The sequence below is a fragment of the Phyllobates terribilis genome, unplaced genomic scaffold (assembly GCF_046119375.1).
Source record: "Phyllobates terribilis strain yellow unplaced genomic scaffold, ASM4611937v1 Scaffold_1__5_contigs__length_1240528914, whole genome shotgun sequence".
NCBI lineage: Eukaryota > Metazoa > Chordata > Amphibia > Anura > Dendrobatidae > Phyllobates > Phyllobates terribilis.
In genome coordinates, this window is record NW_027362761.1 from 522,942,348 (window position 1) to 522,963,550 (window position 21,203).

The 21,203-nt window shown below is 40.6% G+C and overlaps 1 protein-coding gene across 2 annotated transcripts in view; it reads right to left on the reverse strand.

Annotated features, from left to right (window-relative positions):
• HCN1 (hyperpolarization activated cyclic nucleotide gated potassium channel 1) overlaps positions 1 to 21,203 on the reverse strand; it is a 526,503-nt gene that overhangs the window by 15,639 nt on the left and 489,661 nt on the right. Inside the window, exons 8-9 of one of the 2 annotated variants that reach the window (XM_073680308.1) lie at positions 14,932 to 14,962; positions 13,909 to 13,944 (exon numbers count right to left, since the gene is read on the reverse strand). The exons of the other annotated variant lie outside the window; for it this stretch is intronic. Of the exons in view, the coding sequence (XP_073536409.1) occupies positions 13,909 to 13,944; positions 14,932 to 14,962 (67 nt within the window). The remainder of the gene's footprint in view (positions 1 to 13,908; positions 13,945 to 14,931; positions 14,963 to 21,203) is intronic. 2 annotated transcript variants of the gene reach the window in all.

The window sequence follows — 21,203 nt, forward strand, 5'->3', positions numbered from 1 at the left end:
CTACCATGGGCCGAGTTCTCTTACAATAATCACGAGAGCGAATCCTCCTCCAAATCCCCGTTTTTTGTAGTCTTTGGTCAGCATCCTCGGATTCCTTTTCCTGTCTCCACCTCGGTGGACAACCCGGCTGCGGAATCTCTCGTTAGCAAATTTTCCTCCATTTGGGAGAGTACCCGATCCGCACTCCTTCAGTCGTCCGAGCGGATGAAAAGACACGCTGACAAAAAACGCCTGGATCCTCCTCAATTTCGTCCAGGAGATAAGGTCTGGCTCTCATCTAAATATGTTCGACTCAAGATACCCTCTTACAAGTTAGGGCCTCGGTTCATCGGACCTCTGGAGGTCACCAGTCAGATCAACCCGGTGGCCTATAAATTGAAACTCCCGGCCAACTTACGGATCCCTAACTCCTTCCATGTATCTCTCCTCAAACCTGTGGTGCTTAACTCTTTTTCCAAGTCTACAGGTACGCCTCCTGCTCCGGTTTCTGCTGAGGACGAGTTTGAGGTAGAGAACATTCTTGCCACCAAAAGGGTAAGAGGAAAGATCTTTTTTCTGGTAGATTGGAAGGGGTTTGGTCCTGAGGAGAGAACGTGGGAGCCCCGGGAGAACATCCATGCCCCTCTCATCCTAGCTAAATTTCTGTCTGGCCTAAAAAAGGGGGGGCCTAAAGGGGGGGGTACTGTAGTGCCGGCGTCCCTGCCCTCTGCTAGGCAGGGACGCTGCTCCCCTCACCGCTTTGCCCCGTGCCCGGCGTCCCTCTCCCGCTCTGCTGTCAGCGCGCGCTCCTTCCCGGCGTCCTCCTCCCGCTCTGCTCTCAGTGCGCGCTCCTTCCCGGCCTCTGTGCTTAGGGCGCGCGCGCGCGCGCTCCCCTCCTCTTAAAGGGGCCGCGCGCGCCGTCCTAAGGAGTCCCCGGCCAATGGCCGGAAGACTTCATCATATATAAGGCACCTCCTCCAAAATGGAGGTGCCCGAGCAATGTTGTTTGCACCTGTGTCTCACCTGTGCTTCAGCCCTCAGGTCCCGTTGCCAGTTACCTGCCAGTTACCTGTCAGATTCCTGCCTGATTACTTGCTACCTGTCTGCTAGTCTGAGGTCCGACGGTCTGCCTTACTACTCCTGTCAGTCTGTCTAAGGACCAGCCTGCCCGCTCACCTGGGAGCGCACCTCAGCTACCTGCCTGCTTGCCTGAGGTCCGACGGTCTGCCTTACAACTCCGGTCAGTCTGTCTATGGACCAGCTTGCCCGCTCACCTGGGAGCGCTTCTCCGTTACCTGCCTGCTTGCCAGCCCGGAGGCTCCGCTGTCACGTGCTGTGACCACCAGCTACTCCAGACTCTTGCCCGCTCACCTGGGAGCGCTTCTCCGCTACCTGCCTGCTTGCCTGCCCGGAGGCTCCGCTGTCACGTGCTGTGACCACCAGCTACTCCAGACTCTTGCCCACTCACCTGGGAGCGCTTCTCCGCTACCTGCCTGCTTGCCTGCCCGGAGGCTCCGCTGTCACGTGCTGTGACCACCAGCTATTCCTGAGACTCTTGCCCGCTCACCTGGGAGCGCTTCTCCGTTACCTGCCTGCTTGCCTACCTGGAGGCTCCGCCGTCACGTGCTGTGACCACCTGCCATTCCAGAGACTCTCGCTTGCTCACCTGGGAGCACACATTCTTCATCTGCCTTGCTAGCCTACCTGGAGGTTCAGCCATCACAGGTCGTACCTACCCTTTATCCAGAGACTGCCCCGATCACTTGCCGTGTCCTCCTGCCCGTACACCCAGAGACTGTCCTGGTCACCTCCTGTGACTACCTGCCTGGTCGCCACCCGCTCCCTTACAAGGACCGCCCCCTTGTATTGTAGCCCAGAGGTTCCGCCTCCCAGACCCGTTACAGCAGGAATGAAGGTGAGCATTGACCTGTTCAGGCTATCTGGCTAAGGCAGATTAAGTAAAACCGGCAGGGCCTTCATTTCTTGGGGGAGGCTACAGGAAGGCAGTGGGGTGGCCTCCTCCCTCCAACCCGGGTTTTCCAGTGGCTCTTGCCACAGGTCCTTTAAAAACCCTGCATTAAGGAGTAGTGTTGTTCAGTGTTGGGACCTGCTAGAAACATAGCAGGAAAGCTCGGCGGACCTGTGTGTAGCTGAACCCATGCCTGGGATGGCTCTGCACCCGTCAGGCTTTGAGCGGCCCGGTGCGGCCATAGCCCATGGCAACCGTTGTCTAAGGACTCATGTTAACCCGGCTGCAAACCGGAGGACTTTTCTGTTTACACGTGAGTTGCTGAATAAAGCTGTTTATGTTGGACTTGCTTGAGTCACTGCCTCAGTTACTGCATGGTGTGAACACCACCACCTTACACATGGCTTTGCAGAAGAATAGTTCGGGTGGTGAACTGGCCTCCTGCCATCCAGAATTTTCAACAATAGAAAACATTTGGCGCTTTATGAAATGAAAAATCTGGCACAGAAGACCCAGGACTGTTGTAAAAATAAGAAAGGATGCTACACAATGGTTGACATAGAATCATAGAATGGTAGAGTTGGAGGGGACTTCCTGTGTCATCTGGTCCAACCCCTTGCTCAAAGCAGGATTCACCAAATCATCTCAGACAGATATCTGTCCAGCCTCTGTTTGAAGACGTCCATTGAAGGGGAACTCACCACCTCTCGTGGCCGCCTGTTCCACTCATTGATCACCCTAACTGACATGGCCCTGTCCCAACTTTTTTGAGATATATTGATGCCATCAATTTATAATGAGTTAAATTATTCAAATTAAATGGAAAAATGTCTGACTTTCAACTTCTGATTTATGTTATTTGTTATGTTGTGAAAAAATATGGCTTTAGGAATAACTGAAGAAATCAGGCAAAATTAGAATTTGCCTGTTCACGCCATTTTTCTCAGGAAACTCAATTCGGTTTGCAAAGTTAATGTCTCTTATTATGTTCTGGGGTCTCTCCAAACCCGAAAGCATAATAAATGTAATATGTAAAAAATAAAAAAAAAATTATACTCACCTCTCCGACCCGTCTGCTCCTAACCGTCACTCGTCTGGTCCTCATAGCATCTTCAGATTGCTGCCACTTAGGTTGAATTCCATCTCACACTAAGCCAGAACTTCCTGGTCTAATGAGCAGAACCCTCCTTTTAGCGGCGGTGATCTGCATATGCGACGAGGATTGAATGAGTGACGGTGAGGAGAGGAGGATCCGGAGAGGTGAGTGGTGAAGTAAGTGTAATGATTTCTTTTTGTACAATCTGATGATCTTTTACGGTTCTGAAAAATGGCAGCAAACAGCCATCATTTTGCTGAATCTGTGCAAGAGTGAACTAAAAAAATTCACATTTTGGCAATTTGACTTTGTAGAATTCAACTCCACTCAAATTTATTGTCTCATCTCTAGCTATAAGAGATTTCTCTAGCTAAGAGAGATTGTATTGTTATTTTCTTTACATTTTACACAGTGTCCCAACTTTTTTGGAATTGGGGTAGATTGCCATAAGAATAGTCCTAATTGGGTACAGTTATCACAGCCCCTGGTTAGTTATCAATAATTCTGCTGATATTTAGAGCTCTCTGCTCCGATGTAGCTGCTTTCACCTGTATTTGCATCTGAAAGCATAGAAGATTCTCTAAAAAGCAACAGAGAGCTTTCAGTATTACTATTATTATAAGCACAGTGAATGCAGTTGGTGGCAAGACCTGGATGAGAGGTCAACTTCAGCCAATAGCAGTAGTGCAGGAAGTGATGTCAGAGAAAATGGCATCATTTTGGCAACTTCTACTGTACAACCCAGTAATATACAACAGTAATTATTTCTTCCGATAATAGTTGTTCAGCAGCACAAAATGCTATACACTTCTCAACATTCATATTGCAAGACCAAGAAGGAAAAGTCATGGAATTATGGAACTCACAGGATTGAACGATATGTTAATTATATGCAAAGGTTGAAAAATGGAAACAAAATTCCGAAAGTCTGAATTTTTTCAGTATTTAATATGATGGTGAGACCAATATTAGGCTATCAATGCATCCAAGACAAAAGTGGACTCATCACTGAAGAGGATACACCTTCATTCCATTCTCCATTGCTCCATTTGTGCTTCCAGGCCTCGGACAGAGGCCTTCATAAGGGAATATCATACCAATCCCACTCCTGGGATTATGATGTAGGGTGGCAAAACGTACGGTATCCGGAACCCTCTGGTCCTCATTCGATATACACTAACCACTCAAAGTTAAGTGATTTGGGGTGGAACTTGTGGTATGGCCATTTCTTCACAGTGTCCCAGGAGTCATTTTTAACATGACAATGCCAGGTCACATGTTGCTCATGCTACTTTTAGCAGCCTGCGTGGTCTTAACAGGCTACCATGGCCGGCAACGTCTCTGGACTTGTCTCCCAACAAGCACATATTGGAAATCATTGGATGGCATTTGTAAAGGGAGCATGCAGCACTGGAATTTGGAGATTTGCATGTGCAAATGCATTCAGCGTGGCAGAACATTCCTCAGACAAACATTAGTAACCTTATTGACAAGAGCCAACACATGTAAGTGCGTGTATTTCTGCACGTGACGCTTATACTCGATACTGAGTTAAGCAAGATGCGTTGAAGATTTTGTTTTCATATTTTCATCAATTGCATATCATGAACACGTCTTATCGATCCTGTGATTTTCACAATTCTGACTTTTCCTTCTTAGGGTTGTTACTTTATTGTTGATGAGTGTATAGTAGTACTTAATAAAGATTAACCGATCTGACAAAATTCAAGTTCACCAAATAGTGCAGATTTTACAAGAAATGATTTGCAGCGTAGTTATCTACGCAAATTGAATATTCCCTATTATGCTCTGGGGTATCACCAAAGCCTGGAGCGTAATAAACGTAAGATGTAGAAATAAAAAAAAAAAGCAGCATGGGAGGTGGGGAGCAGAGAGGTGATGAGTCGTCAAAAAGTTAAAAAGATAAAAAAGCATACTGTATTTTGCGGATTATAAGATGCACCAGATTACAAAATGCACCCCAAATTTTGGGGTGCAAAATAGGGAAAACATTTTTTAAATTAAAATGGTGAGCCTTATAATCTATTTTTCCTGGGGGGCGGCAATGGTGGAGTGGGGGTCACAGGAGCCAGGGTCACTGCTTCAAGAGGTTAGCAGCGGCTGCAGCAGGAGTTGGGCGATGCTATGGGCCCCGTCCTCTCAGAAGGGTTGCTGATTCAGGATGACTTGAGCAGTGGTGGCGGCAGAAGTGGTGAGATGCTGCAGGCCATGTTTTCAAAAAAAGGGTCGCTGATTCAGGATGACTTGGGCGGTGGTGGCGGCATGAGTGGGGCGATGCTGAGGGCCCCATCCTCAGAAGAATTCGGCAGTGAGCGGAGGTTCTCTCTCCAATATATAGCACTGCGGTGGGCTTAGGGAAAATGGCCTCTGGAGCATGCACAGAACAAGATTTTGAGAGACGAGATCTCAATCTGCTCATGCTTCGACAGCCATTTTCCCGAAGCCTACCCCAAGGCTATGTACGGGAGAGGGAACCTCCGCTTTTTTGAGAGGACGGGTCCCGCAACATCACCTCACTCCTGCTGCCACCACCGCCCAAGTCATCCTGAATCAGTGACCCTTCTGAGAGGAAGGGGCCTGCAGCATTGGCCGATTCCTGCCACGGTCGCCGCCAACCTCCGGCATCTGTGAGCCCGCTCCACCGATGCCTCCCACCAGATAAAATACCATAAAATACCGTACCTTCACATTGCAAGACGAACCCCCCTTTTCCTTCCAAATTTGGGGGGGGGGAGGGCATCTTCTAATCCAAAAAATACGGTACCTAACCACTCGGATTTTCTGTCATCCTCACTGTTCCCTGTCTGTTGTCTGATCCCCTGCATCTCCGTTGCACATCATCTCTGGCCACTGTTCACTCTGGATCAGGGTTTCCAGCCGCAATTAGTGCATGGGGCATGTGCAATGAACTCCTGGGCTTACTCACACCTGCAAGTTCCAACCCAGAATGATCATTAGGCTGGGACTTCCAGCCACAAGCCATGGGGGTGACTGCAAATGCCAAAAAAGAGGAAAAAAAATACATCCCCCCCGCTCCCTACCCACTGTCCAGCCCTCTGAGTCTCTGTCACATTGCATCTCACTGTAGGCTATGGCTACAACACAGTGCCATAAGTGTGGTGGGATGGAGTTACAGAGGACTGAAAGGCGGGCAGGAGCAGTGGGGGCAGCTGTAAAGGTGAGCAATTAGTTAAATACATAATTTTTCTTTTTAACCTTTTGTCCATCCTACTATTAAGCAAGATATCGCCCACAAGTTGCAAAAAATTGGTATTCTTCAGAATGCAGATTTTTGTAAAATTCAATTCCACTCAAATAAACTGGCCCATTTTTACTACTTGGTGATGTACTTTATTGTTCCAAACTGCTCCAATGTCCCAGATTTAACACCCCTCTTGGTCTTGTCAGATCCACGTTCACGTGGGTCAAGATACAAGGGAGCATCCTCTTGGCTTGTGACCAGTAATATTCTGAAAGGGGCCTGGCTGCTTGGCTCAATATGGTACACCCCATCTAAAAGGAGATGTGAAAGCTAATAAAGTGAATCAGACAGCCACCTCTTTTCAAACATATCATTAGTTACAGTATATGCTAACACATGGGGGTGACAACTTCCTTCTTCTGTAATATATAATGAGTAATACCCTTAAAATGGCAGAAAAACATTTTACAGCCACCAAACACCCCTATTGCCTCATTCATCTACGTGCTACTTCTCACATAAAGTTAAGCCCAAGTCTAATGCTATTTAGCCAAAGACAAGCGGTGCTACACCACTCCACCATCACTATAACCTCAACATTAGAATACTCCTCAACATCAGAACGACTGATGAGTCACAAAAAAAGAAGACTATTTAATCTATTTTAAACTATTTAAAACATATTTTTCATAAATTAACTTTTCATACCACATCCTCCACATAGCAAAACCTACTGATCAGTAGCATGACTTGTAACACGTCCTGATGAAGTTGCCAGTTTGGCTTCGAAATGCGTTGACATTGAAAGCAATAACGTAACCTTGGATAATGCACTTGCTGTTTATGCTGCACTTCACCAAAAAGTAAAGACAGCATAATACAATATACATATAATATATAATATATACAATATAAATTAATAAAAAATAATCAATTAGAAATAGAATAAATTACATCTTAAATCACCAATTCAATAATGATAATAGGGGCCTTCCTTTTAATCCTTTCAAGACCTGGCAATGTTTCACTATGGTGCTTTCGTTTTTCTCTCATGTTCTTTTAGGAGTCATAACTTTTTTATTTTAGCTGTCACATAGGTGTATGACGGCTTGATTATTAGTGGGACATTGGTGTGTTGAAAAACACCATTCCTTTTACTGTGTGATATACTGACAAATGGTAAAAAAATAAATTCCTATTGGGGTGAAATGATAAAGTGGGTTTTGTTTTTATGGCATCGTGCTGTAAAAATAACTTGGCAATATGGTTCTCCAGGTCAGGACGATTACAACGATTCTAAAATATATGTTTTCTTTTCTTTTATAAATTAGTGATTAGGAAAAAAATATTTTAACATTGATTGAGCTTTGTAAGGGCTTGTTTATTGCACGCTGACATGCACTTTACATTGATACCACATTTGGATCACCTTTTATTGTATTTTTTGAGGGGAAATATGGAAACTAAAAAAGGTTATTCTGGTATTTTTTTTTCTTTTCTGCCTTTAAGGTACGGTATAAATTTTAGATTTCCATAGATCATATTTTTACAGATGTTATGATACAAAATATGCTTATTTTTAATTATTCTATAATTTTAATAATTATTTTTGATCAGTGCAAAGGGGGGTGATTTAAACTTTTATATTTTTTATTGCTATACTTTTATTAATTTTTTTTTTTCCTAGGAGACTTAAACATGATGAGATCTCATACTATATAGTAAAATAGTATATAGTAGAACAGATGTTCTCCTAGGAAGTGCAGCCTGAGACTATGCTGCGCGGGAGGACCAAGCTGATAGCCAAGGGGGACTTCGGCAGGCTCCCAGCTGCCATGGTACCCCTTTGGCTCTTTGCAATAAACAGACCATTCAAAAAGCGCTGTCAGTGATTTAAAGGATTTTCATTTCATATCCATATTCAGCTCCATTTTCCAGTGAAAGAGAAAAATGTTGGGGCCCAACACCAGTTGAAACAATAATACATCACTGTAACTCCATTGTTATTAAAACTCACATAAGAGCGTGAAACTCGAGACACATAATTGCCTTGTGCGTTTTTAACTCCCAAGAGCTCTTCGCTACTATTTTCCAGTATATTTTACCACATTTTTCAAAAGTAGGCCAACATTTGCATACTCAGAAGGTAGTGGTACGATGAGCAAAACATTTTTTTAGAACAGAAATTTATATTTATCCTTAAAATCTCCTAAACCTACACAAACCAAGAGCCACAGCTCACGACATTGAGGTATAACAGTTGACACGTTAGCATAATTGGATTTGACCAAATGAAGTGCACAGAAGGCTAGTTGAATTGCAACAGAGCAATAGTGACTTGGTTTTAACTTGGAGAAATACTCATGTACTTTTCTGAAGAATCGGTGAAACCTGAAGTCATTAATTCATGCAAGTTGCTATAAACTCCAGACCTCATTAGCATTATGTATGTGAATACTTGCCAACTTTCAGAAATTGAAGTTCAAGAAGTCATGTATTACTGCACACATGGCTAATTCTTTTTTGCAGGTAATGACCCCTCCAAGCCTCTGCTACTTGCTCCTAAATGTGCAATTAGATGCCAAGGCTTAGGTTAATGAAGAGGCATCCCGGTTTCACACTCAAATATTTTCCTGGAGGTGCTGCTTTCAGGGAGATTTAGAAGTGCCTGGGAAATTAGCCTGTTCTCCTGAGACTCCAGGAGGTCTCTACTCTTTCCAAGGACCCTTTGGGTACATTCAAGAAAAATTGGCAAGTATGTGGTGGTAAAAACACTTCATCATAGGCTCATAGTATGGACTTGTATTGTAGCCCATGAGCTGAGAGGCAAGCACTGTAGCTTAAAGAGGTTGTCCAGGCTTGGGGTACAAGTCTGCAGTCACTCTGTGTGACTGCAGACTCTTGAATCCTCAGGGAAGCGAGAGCAGTGCACACGGTTAGGAATCTCCAGAGCTGGAAGTGGCTGGTCATGTGACAGTGAGTATACAATTTGCATACTTCCGGATACATTCCAACTAGACTCAATTCTAACTCTAACTCTGAGCGAGGCCGCGAATGTCTAGTTGGCGCATCACCTTACATATGCAAATTATATGCTTGCGGTCACGCGCCTACATGCTTCCAGCAACAGAACCTTAAAATCCTGACAGGGTGCACTGTGAGGACTCACAATTCTGCTATGACATAGAGTGACTGCAGACATGTACCCCAAGCCTGGACAACTCTTTTAACTTTATTCAAGTGAATATAATTGAACTGCAATACCATACACAACCTGGTGTGGCACTGTTTTTGGAAGAAAGTAGACACGTTTCTTATCCTGTGTATCCTCTTTCAAGGTAGTTTCTTGTCCATATGTCTACTCAAAAGAACTCACAACCTTTGAAAAACATGATCTTACAGCCTTCCCTCAATAACGGTGAACACAACAACATGTGATTGGCATGCAGCTTGCAAGAGAAAAACTGGAAGTGCACAAACAAGGAGGAAGTGCTCACTGAAAGTGCATTATAAAAGTAATAATATGAGATTAGTTGCCTGCTATAGTGATATAACGATAACCTACTAAAAGCATGTTACATGCCCAACCTTATCCTTTATTTCTTAAAATTCCAGTTCACACGAATATAGCATAGATGCAATATTGGAATATAAATATTAATATAACAGAAAATGCAGAACAGAAAACAATTGACGAGTGAATCTTTAATAAATTAGATAACCATCTCGCCAAGACATAAATATTGTACTAGACAATCAAAACCACCAAGGGATTGAGATTGCATAGCGTAAGTATGTTCTGAATTCTTGTAGAAGCCTCTCAGAGTAGTTCTAAACTGAAGGTTTAATTAATCTACTGATGCTTCCCTCAAGGAAGACTTGGAGTGACAAACACTCATAAAGGTGCTCAGGGTAAGCTGTCAGTTGCCTTCCATGACATGGCAGTGAAGGGCAATACCTGCTTTATCCTGTCTAGAATGCTGCAGGCCAATAGAAGCTTAATTAAGCCACTATTTTGCAAATTATGGTTTTGAATAAGACCATAAAAATAGATGTGATACACTTTTTGAAGTTGTCTAGGTCGCAAAGCTTTTTGCGAACACTAAAAAATTGTCGTTTTAAACGTGAGAATATCATTCTTCAGTCTATAAAATCATAGCATATTTGTCCCATTACATAATTTCTTCCCCATTAGGCTAGGGCTACTTGGCATATTGCATCATGAATTAGAATATAATGACTGAATTCTTCCCTTCACATTCCCATTTTTTGCATAGCTTTGCATGTGCTATGTGAAAAAAGGATTAGTTTTAATTAAAACATTTTAATAACTTTGCTTCTGCACTTTGCATATTTCACAATACATTGCAAGCTGCTCTAGGCTGATTAGTGTCAATCGAAGTTTTGAGTCAGTTTTTCTTCTCCCGAATGCAAATCTAATCAATCTTGATAATATCTAACTAAGTTAGAATGTAGCTTAGATTCAAATTCAGCAAAAGACAGAAAGGGCTGGAGTATGAGTCATAGTAAGCAGAATGTTGGGATTGATACTGAAAGTTATCAAGAAGCTTGCAATGTATTGTAATACAAGTAAGCTGCAGAAGAAAAATGATGAAAAAGTTTTAACAAAACCAATAATAGAAATGTTTTGTTTAAGATAATACATGCAAAAAAGCAAAAATGTCCATAGCCTTGAAATTATACACCTCAAATTCCAAAATAGTTGGGACATTATGTAAAATGTAATGAGAACAAGAATACAATGATTTGGAAATATATTTTAGCCATATTTTATTGACAACAGAACACAGAGCAGAAGATGAAAGTTAAACATTTTTCTACTTCATTTGAAAAAAATAAACATATATAGAAATTCATGACAGCAAAACATGTAAAAGAAGCTGGGACATATCTACCAATGGGTATCATTCCCTCTTCTTTTTGCAACAGTCTGTAAACTTCTGGGAAGTGAGGAGACCAATTGCTGGAGTTTTGGGATGTTGTGATATTTTTGCTCATGTAGGATTCTAGCTGCTCAACAGTCCTGGGTCTTTGACGGATTTTTCATTTCATTATGATTGGTGAAAGGTGTGCACAGATCATCACCTGAACTCTTCTTCTCGGAAACAATGCTGGTGTGGTGGATGCAGTATGTGGTTTAGCATTGTCAGGCTTAACTATGCAAGACCTTCTTTACATGGTAAGGCTTTAATTTGCATTTGTGGATTGCACAGTGAGCTGTGTTCACAGACAATGATTTCTGGAAGTATTTCTGAGCCCATACAGTGATTTGCATGACTGAATCATTACTCTTTATAATGCAGCACCACCTGAGGATCCATAGATCATGAGAATCCAATATTGACTGATGGCCTGGTGCACATGGATTTCTCCAGAATCTCTGAATTTTTGACGACATTATGTATTGTAGATGGTGTGATATTCAAAGTCTTTGCAATTTTATGTTGAAGACATTTTTCTAAAATTGTTCCACAATTTTTAGATGCAGTTGTTCACAGAATGGTGAACCTCTGACCATCTTTGCTTCTGAGAGACTCTGTCTCTCTAATATGCTCTTCATATACACAGTCATGTGAATTTTTTGAAAATTGGTCCCCCAGCTGTTTTGCATTAGTGCCAACCTTTTTGTTAAAACTTTTCCAACTTTTTGACATGTGTTGCTGCCGTCTATTTCTAAATGAGTTACTTTTTCAAATGAAATGGAAAAATGTCTAATTTTCAACTTCTGATTTGTGATCTACATTCTGTTGTGAATTAAATATGGCTTTAAGAGATTTCAAAATCCTTACATTCTTAATTTCTTTACATATTACTATAATTACACTATTCAAAATGTGTAGGATACAACTTTGGTACTTATAGGCCTCTGTACTAATAGGGATGTCACTGGAGCAGTGCAAGTTGTGTATCGGGAGAGATACCACCAGCTGGAGAGCTCTCAATATTGTGTTTTACCACACTGAGCTCCAAGGACTTAAAGGGACTGTGTTAGCACAGAATGACTGTTGAAACCAAGTGCAGGTGCTCGGTGCATCAAGGCAGGACTAAACATTTAAATACACCTTCCCACCTGCTTGGTTTCCATCTATCTCCACCCTTCTCTGGCTCTACGAACCCAGAGCTGTCAATTAATGAAGACAGGGGTGGAGGTTGAGGGAAAACAAGCAGGTGGGAAGGTGTATTTAAATGATGGGCCCGGACGTTAGGAACCGAGCGGAGGGACTTAGTCTGAACAGTCATCCTGTGCTGACAGAGTCCTTTTAATTTTATCTGTCATCAACTTCCCTGCCTTTTGAATTATCCATTTGGACAATTTGGTCACTACCAGTTGGAACATTTTGACTTTTACAAGAGGCACATTAGTATGTAAGGTTAGCACACATCTGTAATGTTTATTAGCTTTTCTATTGTATAATTGCCATTAGCGCATACATTATCTTTATAAGTCTTGACATAGCCCTTTCGGAAAGTGTAATTATAGGGCGAGATTGTGAGTGAGCGCTGGGGGACCACACTGAGTATAGTGTTGACTATTGTTGTTTTCCGTTATTATTACTAAATGTGCAGATATACTCATTAGCTACCTGCAGCTTTTGTACACTGGAATTCTTAGAGATTTCCATAATTTTACTTTAAAAGAAGCACTAGTGCTAATTTTATTCGTTTGGCACAATAAATGCAAGCGATTTCTGTTATCACTGCCGCACCTGCAAGTGGTGACTACTAGAGATGAGCGAATATATTCCAATGGAATTGAATTCTACTCGAATTTTACAAAAACTCACATTCGCCAAGATGTGGATTTTTTTGTAATTCAATTCTACACGGATTCAGCAAAATTGAGGCCACTGGCCATATAGGCCCATGAAAGTGTTAAAAAAATGAACAAAAATTCTTATAATCACCTTTTCAACCCCTCCGCTAGTCACTGACAGTGTCCGGGTCATTCCTTACCGCATCTTGTGATCGCCACTATTCGAACTGAAATCCCTGAGCCTCTCACACTAGCCTAGGACTTCCTTCTCTGATGAGGACTGGCATGGTCCTGCCCATATGCACACAAGTTCTTTGTGTACATCGTGACCTTATAATGTGGGGAAGACCGGACAGGTGTCGGTGAGGGCCGGAGGGGCTAAAGAGGTGAGTGGTAAGATGTGTATGAAGTTTTTCTTTTTACACCTTATATTTTATAAGCTCTGGTTTCTGCATAGACCCCAGATCATAATAAGGGACATTAAATTAATGGAGAATATCTTCTCTGCAAATCAAATTTTTTGGGAGAATCCGAGCAGACAGGCTATTTGGAATTTTGCCTGATCCGCTCATCTCTAATGGCTACAAAGAGATAGCTCTAAAACTCTGTATGAAGAAGTCCAATTTAACCCCTTACGTATAAACATCTTTTAGATTCACAAATTTAAAAAAAATGATACTAGTGTGAACCCAAAACTTTTCTGATACTGTGGAAGCTCTTGGGGCCATATTTATAAAAAACTACGGTATACAGTAAATAATCACAGATACATGTATGCCATATTTAAAAAAAAGTTTCTGGCCGCCATAAGCTGCATGCTTTCCTTTATGTTCAACATATTCTATGCCACAAAACAGTCAACCTACCTAGGCCTGGTCTTTCGTACACTTTGAGAGGGTTTTCTAATGGGGCAAAAAGTCACATATGAGACATTTTATTTATTTTTGCAACATTTTAGGTATCAGCGAGCATGCTCCAACATATAGAATTTGCTCCGACTTCCCATATATTCATGCACCCACTTGGGGAATTTGATGCATCTCTAGTAAACTTTGAACAAGTTTTGCAGACAAAAAATGTTGTCAGGATGATGGGTTTTTTTTAGAAATGTTCCCCATTTTTTGCAAATTCTATTACAAAAATACTGTTGACCCTAAACTTTGTGATCTATAGGAATTCTAATCTAAGCTTCTTTTCTGCATAAAGCATTACCAATGAATGCCCAAATACAGACAATATTTGTGAAGGAAAACAGATTTAGAACCCAATTCTTTTTGTAGCCTATGTTATGCTACCAGTCAACGAGGACTGAACATTCCAGATCACAAATTCCTATGCAATCACTTCACACTTGGTGCAACCACATTTGCAGCGTTGGAAAATAAAAATGCATGCAAAGGAAAAAAAAAATACAGCACTCTTAATGTAGCATAAAATAGGCTTCAGGAAGTCCTACCAAATGATTAGTATTCATTTCTGTCATTAGTATTTAAAATAAAATAATAAAAAATAGAAGCACATCAAAAGTTGCCACGTGAAGGTGAACAGGTGGAGATTGCAAAGAAAAAGGTGACATACCACAGGACAAAATGGGAAAAAGCAGTGGTCGATTGGTGGTGAAAATGCCCACAGGTTTTCACCAACTTTCAGCAGAACCATATCTAGCCACACACAAGATCATGCTGTTGCACTGTATTCAGATCAAACCTCAAACTACCTAGTATGCATTCAAGCTTGCGGAGAAATCTGACTTATTTTCTAAGGAGAACAGTACAACTAATGAGAAGCATAGTACTAATAGGAGAGTAAAGACAGCATTTATGTAAGAAAGCGTTAACAAAAGAAAACTAATGCTTTTCGGCTATTGCTTGAGGAAGACATGAACAAACCTGAATTTCTTTTCCAAGTCGTCTTTGAAGCCTGAATATGAATTGCAATAAAAATAAAACATTATAAATATAAAATGTCTTTTTTTTTTTCTTTAATAGATTTTTTTTTTTCACCAGTTTAGATGAACGTGGATAACGTTTTTTTGGAGAACGAAAGGATAAATATGACATGATGGAAAACGTCTTTTTTTTTTTTTAAGTTAAATTTATTTAAAATTAAAAATGTGTTTTGTTCTTTTTCACATATTATTTTTTTTACGTTTTAATGTTTTTCTACCCTTAATTTTTTTTTTTTAATTGTTCTTCCGTTGAATCGTAACTTAAAATGTAAGTGTTCAATCCAGATATTAAAAATGTTTAGATTCAGCTATTACAACTTAAAGTGTAAATCTATGTGCGATGTTTTGGTAGGTTTTCCATTCATTGTTACAAGCACAATACAACAGAAAGGAAAATGTATGATCACCGTACGAATGTATATGAAAGTATGAAAAAAAACAAGAAAAAAACACACTACTCAATCACACTTTCTGTTCTTAGAAGGTTATTTCTAAGTTTTGCGCACCATAAAAAAGTATAAAAAATGATAAAACCTAATTAGTTATTTTTCAATTGTTGCTTTAACTATTACTGAAAAAAAACAAAAATTAACTATTATTAAAAAAGAAAACACAAATCATAAAAAAATCTAAAAACAACTGGAAAATGTTGTACCACAGAAGAGCATTTAGACAACACCCTCAGCCTTCTATGATTTTTGGTCCAGTCCATATGGAATCTAGAAATTGTGAAATGTGTTTTTGGATTCCCCACTATAGAGGTATTCTTCTCTAATGGACTGTTTCTTCAGGAAAATATAAAGTGGGTAAGTATATTATCTTGAGAATGAAAGTTGTTTTTTTTCTTTATAGCCAACTTAAAAATGTCAGAAAATTTTGGCAAAATTTTAAATACAAACATAAGAGCTACTTAAGGAGGTTGACTACTACGTTTTTATAGATGGTCTCTCTTAAGTATAGGCCATCAATATCTGATTGGTAGGGAAGAGACACTAAGCATTCCCGGCGACCAGGCGTTGCCGACAGGAGCCGAAAGTTTGGAACATAGAAGCTCCGTCATTTCTATAGTAGCTGGATACTGCAGATCCACCCCCTATTTGCTTAAATAGGGGGTGAACCTGCAAAACACAACTGAGGCCAATATTGTTTTGATGGAGCTGCTATGTTTCGGCAGAGAACTTCAAGTTGCTGTCAGAAACACCTAATCGGTGAGAATGCAGACTGTGGTACCCCCACCAATGAGATATTGATGGCGTATCCTTAGGGTAGGCCATCATAAAAAATACTGGCCAACCCCTGTAAGTGGTGCAAAGTCGTGAGTGACCATAAATATCTCTAAATAAGTTGAAAAGCAAACTGACTTATTAGAGTAGTTTTCAATGGCAAGAGATCTATCGCACAATCCAGTTATGCCATTTTACCAATACTGTCTTATTTCGCTCAAGAGGAAAGACATTTCCGTATGTTAATCTATTGCCCTGTCACTGCCCTTGTCTCCAGTGCTAATTTATGACTCTCTAAGAACAGAAATCTATTTCTTTGGTGCTCCATAAATAAATGGTAAAGTTGTCTTCTTTTCCCTTTATCTAATTTGTCAATGATAAAATCTGCAAAAAAAAACAGATTATTTCTACAGTTTTGAAAAATGCTTATTTAAATGTCTGGAACTGATAAAAACTATTTTAGAAAATAAAGATTTATATAAAATAGTGGATACTGTAAATAAATACATGGAAAAAAAATCCTCCTGCGTCAAAATTCACAAATAATAATAATAAGTATTGGTGGCATAAAGATGAAAGTACTGAGTTACTGCCTCAGGTAGATAACCATTTCTCTCTTAGGCTCAAAATAGCAATGGTTTAGGACATTTTTTTTGTGTTACTCCTTATTTTTTGCAAATGACGTCAAAACTAGAAATACACATTGAGAAAACACACACTTACAAAAAATAATCTACGTCTATTCACTTGTTTTCTTCCGCCAGGTGTTCAATAACTGGTTGATTCATTTTAAATATATGTTTTAAAAATTGTTTAAAAGATCTTCATCATTCTCTTCCAACAATGGACCATCAACAGGGTCTTTAAATATTCATCAAGTCCTCGGTAGCTTTACTAATGTTTGGTCCCAATATGGGAATAACTAGAGATATATCATTATAAATAGAGATGAGCGAACCCGAACTTGAAAGTTCGGGGTTCGTATCGGACAGTTAGTGTCTGGTGCTTAACGCCGAACACGGACTTCTCCTGGAAGTCCATTGCAATGTTCGCAGTTCCTGGGAAAGTCTGGGAGGAGAGAGAGAGAATATTCTCCAGATCAAAAGTTCGGGTCCACATTGTTTTCAATGGGGTTCAGGTTCTGGTTCAAGGTCAGATACAGTTCTGGTACCCGAACCGAACTTTGGAATAAAGTTTGGGTTGGGTACCAGAACCTGAACTTGCAAGGGTCTGCTCATCCCTAATTATAAACTAAAAGTGTCATATAAAATATCGGCTATACTTTCAAAAACTTCCTATATCAAGGCTCAGTCCTGCATCCAGATGGATTCTCCAAGGCCGTTGGACTATGGCAATCTTCACATCTGCAGCCGTCATTCTTGACGTGTCATTATAGTTGCCTCTTGCACTTAGGTACAAGGCAAAAAATAATCCGCTTTGAAAAAAATTTTTTGAATACTCTTTTGGGAAATGTTTATGCTGTTTGTATATGGCTGCAGCAAATGTCACTCTCTCAATGCCTATATGTATGTCAATAGATGGAGACCCTGCATTAGAGATATTGCAATGCTAATGAATTCGGAACTAGAGATGAGCAGATCAAGCAAAATTCAAATTTGCCTGTTCATACAGTTTTTCATGCAAAATTCAATTCACGGAAAAGTTATGCTTTGCGAATTTATTGTCCCTTATGCTGTGGGGTCTCTCAAGACTTTAGAGCATAATAAACGTAATATGTAAAAGAAAAAAAAAATGTATACTTACCCTCCATCTGGTTCTCACCGCATATTCTGATCCCCGCCGCTCACGTTTGAATCTTTGTGCCTCTTCTACTGTGCCGGACTTCCGGCTGTCATGGCACCGGGTAGGGTTCTGCGCAAGTACATGGGAGGTCAACGATGTCATGACGTCACAACATGCGCCGTCAGCTTCATGTTGGCATGTGCATAATTGTCCGAAGCGCCATAACAGTTGGTAGTCCAGCACAGTGTGGGAGGTCTGAAGATTTCAATGCGAAAATGTGGTGAGGACCAGACGGGTGGAGGTGATTAGTGCAGGTACTGGAGAGGTGTGTGGTGAGGTAAGTATTGGATTTTTTAAAACTTTTTTTTAACCTTTTGATGTCCCATTATAGTTCAGAAAAATGGTGGCTGGTGGGCGTATTTTGGAGAATTTGGATTTTTGTAAAATTCGAGTAAAATTCAAATCCGCTCAAATTTATTAGCTCATCTCTATTTGGGATGTCTGTAAAGCACTGTAGTCTCTTTATTTTGGGAAGTAATTCTAAGCTAGCCTCATCAATGTGTACAACTTAAGACGCATTTACTTAGATTTCCTCTTTAAGATAAGGCATTTAACAACTGAAATTTGGATACTTTCGCTCTTACAGATTGTACCTCCACAATTTGTGTTTGCTGTTCATTTCTAAAAGGTTGTATGAATAGACGAAAAGTTTAGACTTGCCAATGAGTATAAATGGCGTCCAGAAATGCCGACACTGATCTTTACTTTAATTTACTGGTTGCTCAGAAATGCATAAAAGGCAAACTAGAAGGGGCCATCCATTTCCATATGATTTTAGGAATTTATATAATATAAGCATTGTAAGAAAGGTGTAAATATTAATAGGCTAGTTTTTAATTTTTTAAGGCCGAGGCTGCAGATGAGTTACACTATTGTTACAAAAAGCATCAAGTAGAATGATGCAAACTCCTTATATTTTCTGCTAATATATATGAAAAAGTAGTAATAGCAGGCATAGTGCTAAAGGGGTTATCCAAGCTTGAGGTTCAAGTCGGCAATCATTGTACATGTGGGCAATATTAGTATTCTTTGGTGCCAAGAGAGGACAGGCGCGTGACCGCAAGTATGCAATTTGCAAATATGCGGTCACATGCCGGCTAGACTTGTGCAGCCTCGCTGCAAGTCTGTTGGAACCGGAGAATCCTGACATCACACAAACACTGCGCGCTGTGAGGATTCACAAGTGTGCAGTCACAGAGGGTAACGGCAGACGAGCCTCAAGCCTGGACTACCCCTTTAAGGAGATGAGGACCAAGTAACTGCCACCCTTGTAACTAGTTATTTTACTCCTGCAATTCATTTAAATTTTTTAAAAAATTATGGAACTTTGCAAATGTGCTTCATTAAAAGCTTCCTATCATTTTGAGTCTACATCTCCTCTGCAAACCTGTGTCGCCATAGAAAAAATGGAAGACAAACCGATTCAGATTTTATGGTCATTCACCTATTCGTCTGCCTCTAACTTTCTAAATGTATATGCTAAATGTGAAGAATTATGGTTTACAAACAGAAAACACAAGATATCTAAAAGTTAAAACAAGGCTAAGGACAAGTCACTGCCCTTGAGCGTACAGAACTGATGATTTTCACGACAAGTGTCTAGTGGGTAGACAGCAAAAAGCAAAGGAGTAAACACTCAAGAAATAAGAACTTCACATAACGATTGGGAGCAGGTGCATTGCAGACACAAAAGTCAAGATCTTGATGCCACAGACACAGACTACAGAGACCAGGAGGTGCTTCAGCCCGGACAGAACCCTAGGACAAAAGCAAAATGCTAACATTTAAGAAAGTCGTGCCGAAATCTACTGATATAGAAGATTTGGACAGAACAATGCAACAATGTTATGTTGACTGCTACTCTTTGAAAGCTGAAGAGTTATATGGGAATGGAAAAAATGAACCAGAGTCAATCACTGCATGTTGTGTACAACTAGGAAAAGATCGGGAGTAGCTGAAGTATAGAAATCTAAAATTATCATCATGGAACCCAGTGAAATATGCGCTTCGTGTACGAGAATGGTTCAGAGTCTGTAGGTCCAAATTAGAGAAATAAAGAAAGTACTCAACAGTTTAAGATGGCTCATTGGTGCCAAATGTTGATGTTATCACAACATTTAAAGGGGGTTTCCAGGTTTTACCCTAATGCTTATCTTTAGGCTAAGACATAATATGTAGTTGGTGGGATCTGAACCTTAGATCTACAAATCAGCAGATCTGTTACTTTAGACCAACAACGGCTCTCCTGAATGTGATTGAGCTGCAGTAATCAGCATTTCTACATGAACAGTAAAGGGCTTTTCGTAACATCATAAATGGTTAAAATTACAAAATGCTTGTAAAATCAAGCAACTTTGCAATTTACCAATTATTAAAAAAACCTACCCGATCTCAAGATTTTTTACTACTCACTACCTAGGTTAACGGCCACCACTGCAGTCCATCAGTGGTGGTCAGTCTCCTAGGCAAGGAGTGCAAGCTTACAATTTCTTTCCAATAGAGCTTGTAAGTGCTGCTTTGAAGCTATCCGGATCATTGGATTTTGCCAGCGTCAGCGCCCATGCGCATCCATGATGCTACCACAGTTTGCTGATTCAGATGGCATGCAGTTTGGTCAAGCGGTGCAACCATGCTGTAGGCCTGTTTTGTAAACCATTGGGAGCGCACTGCACTGCTCCATCCCCCGGATTGCAGGAAGCTGGGAAGTAGGGGCACGGTGGGAACCTGAAGATCAATGTTGATAAAAAACATTTTATGGTGTTGCTTCACGTTTTTTAGTGGAGGAGTGCGTGAACATTTCTGCTGATCATTGAGGATCCTGAGTGGCAGGTCACATATTTATGATTTATCTAATGTTTTGGCCATTAATATTAAAAACTGGAAAACATTTAAGATCAGTAGATATGATTTGTCTGTTTCTGTATCAGATTTTAGAAAAAATGCCTTAAAAAATGGAAAATTGTGTTGGTCAAAGCAAAAGTACCTTTTGTGCTAATTAAGGCTGCCGACTAACTGTCCATCACTCTACTCTGTGGACAATGAATGTGGTGACCTCGACATAAAAGTAAGATTGCGGTGATCACTTGCAGTGTTGAGTGAATTTGTTCAGCACTTCAAATTCGGGTTCATGGTTCCGGCTTGTTCGTGCCAAAAAATCGGTTCCATCCATGAACATCCCTGATTTGCC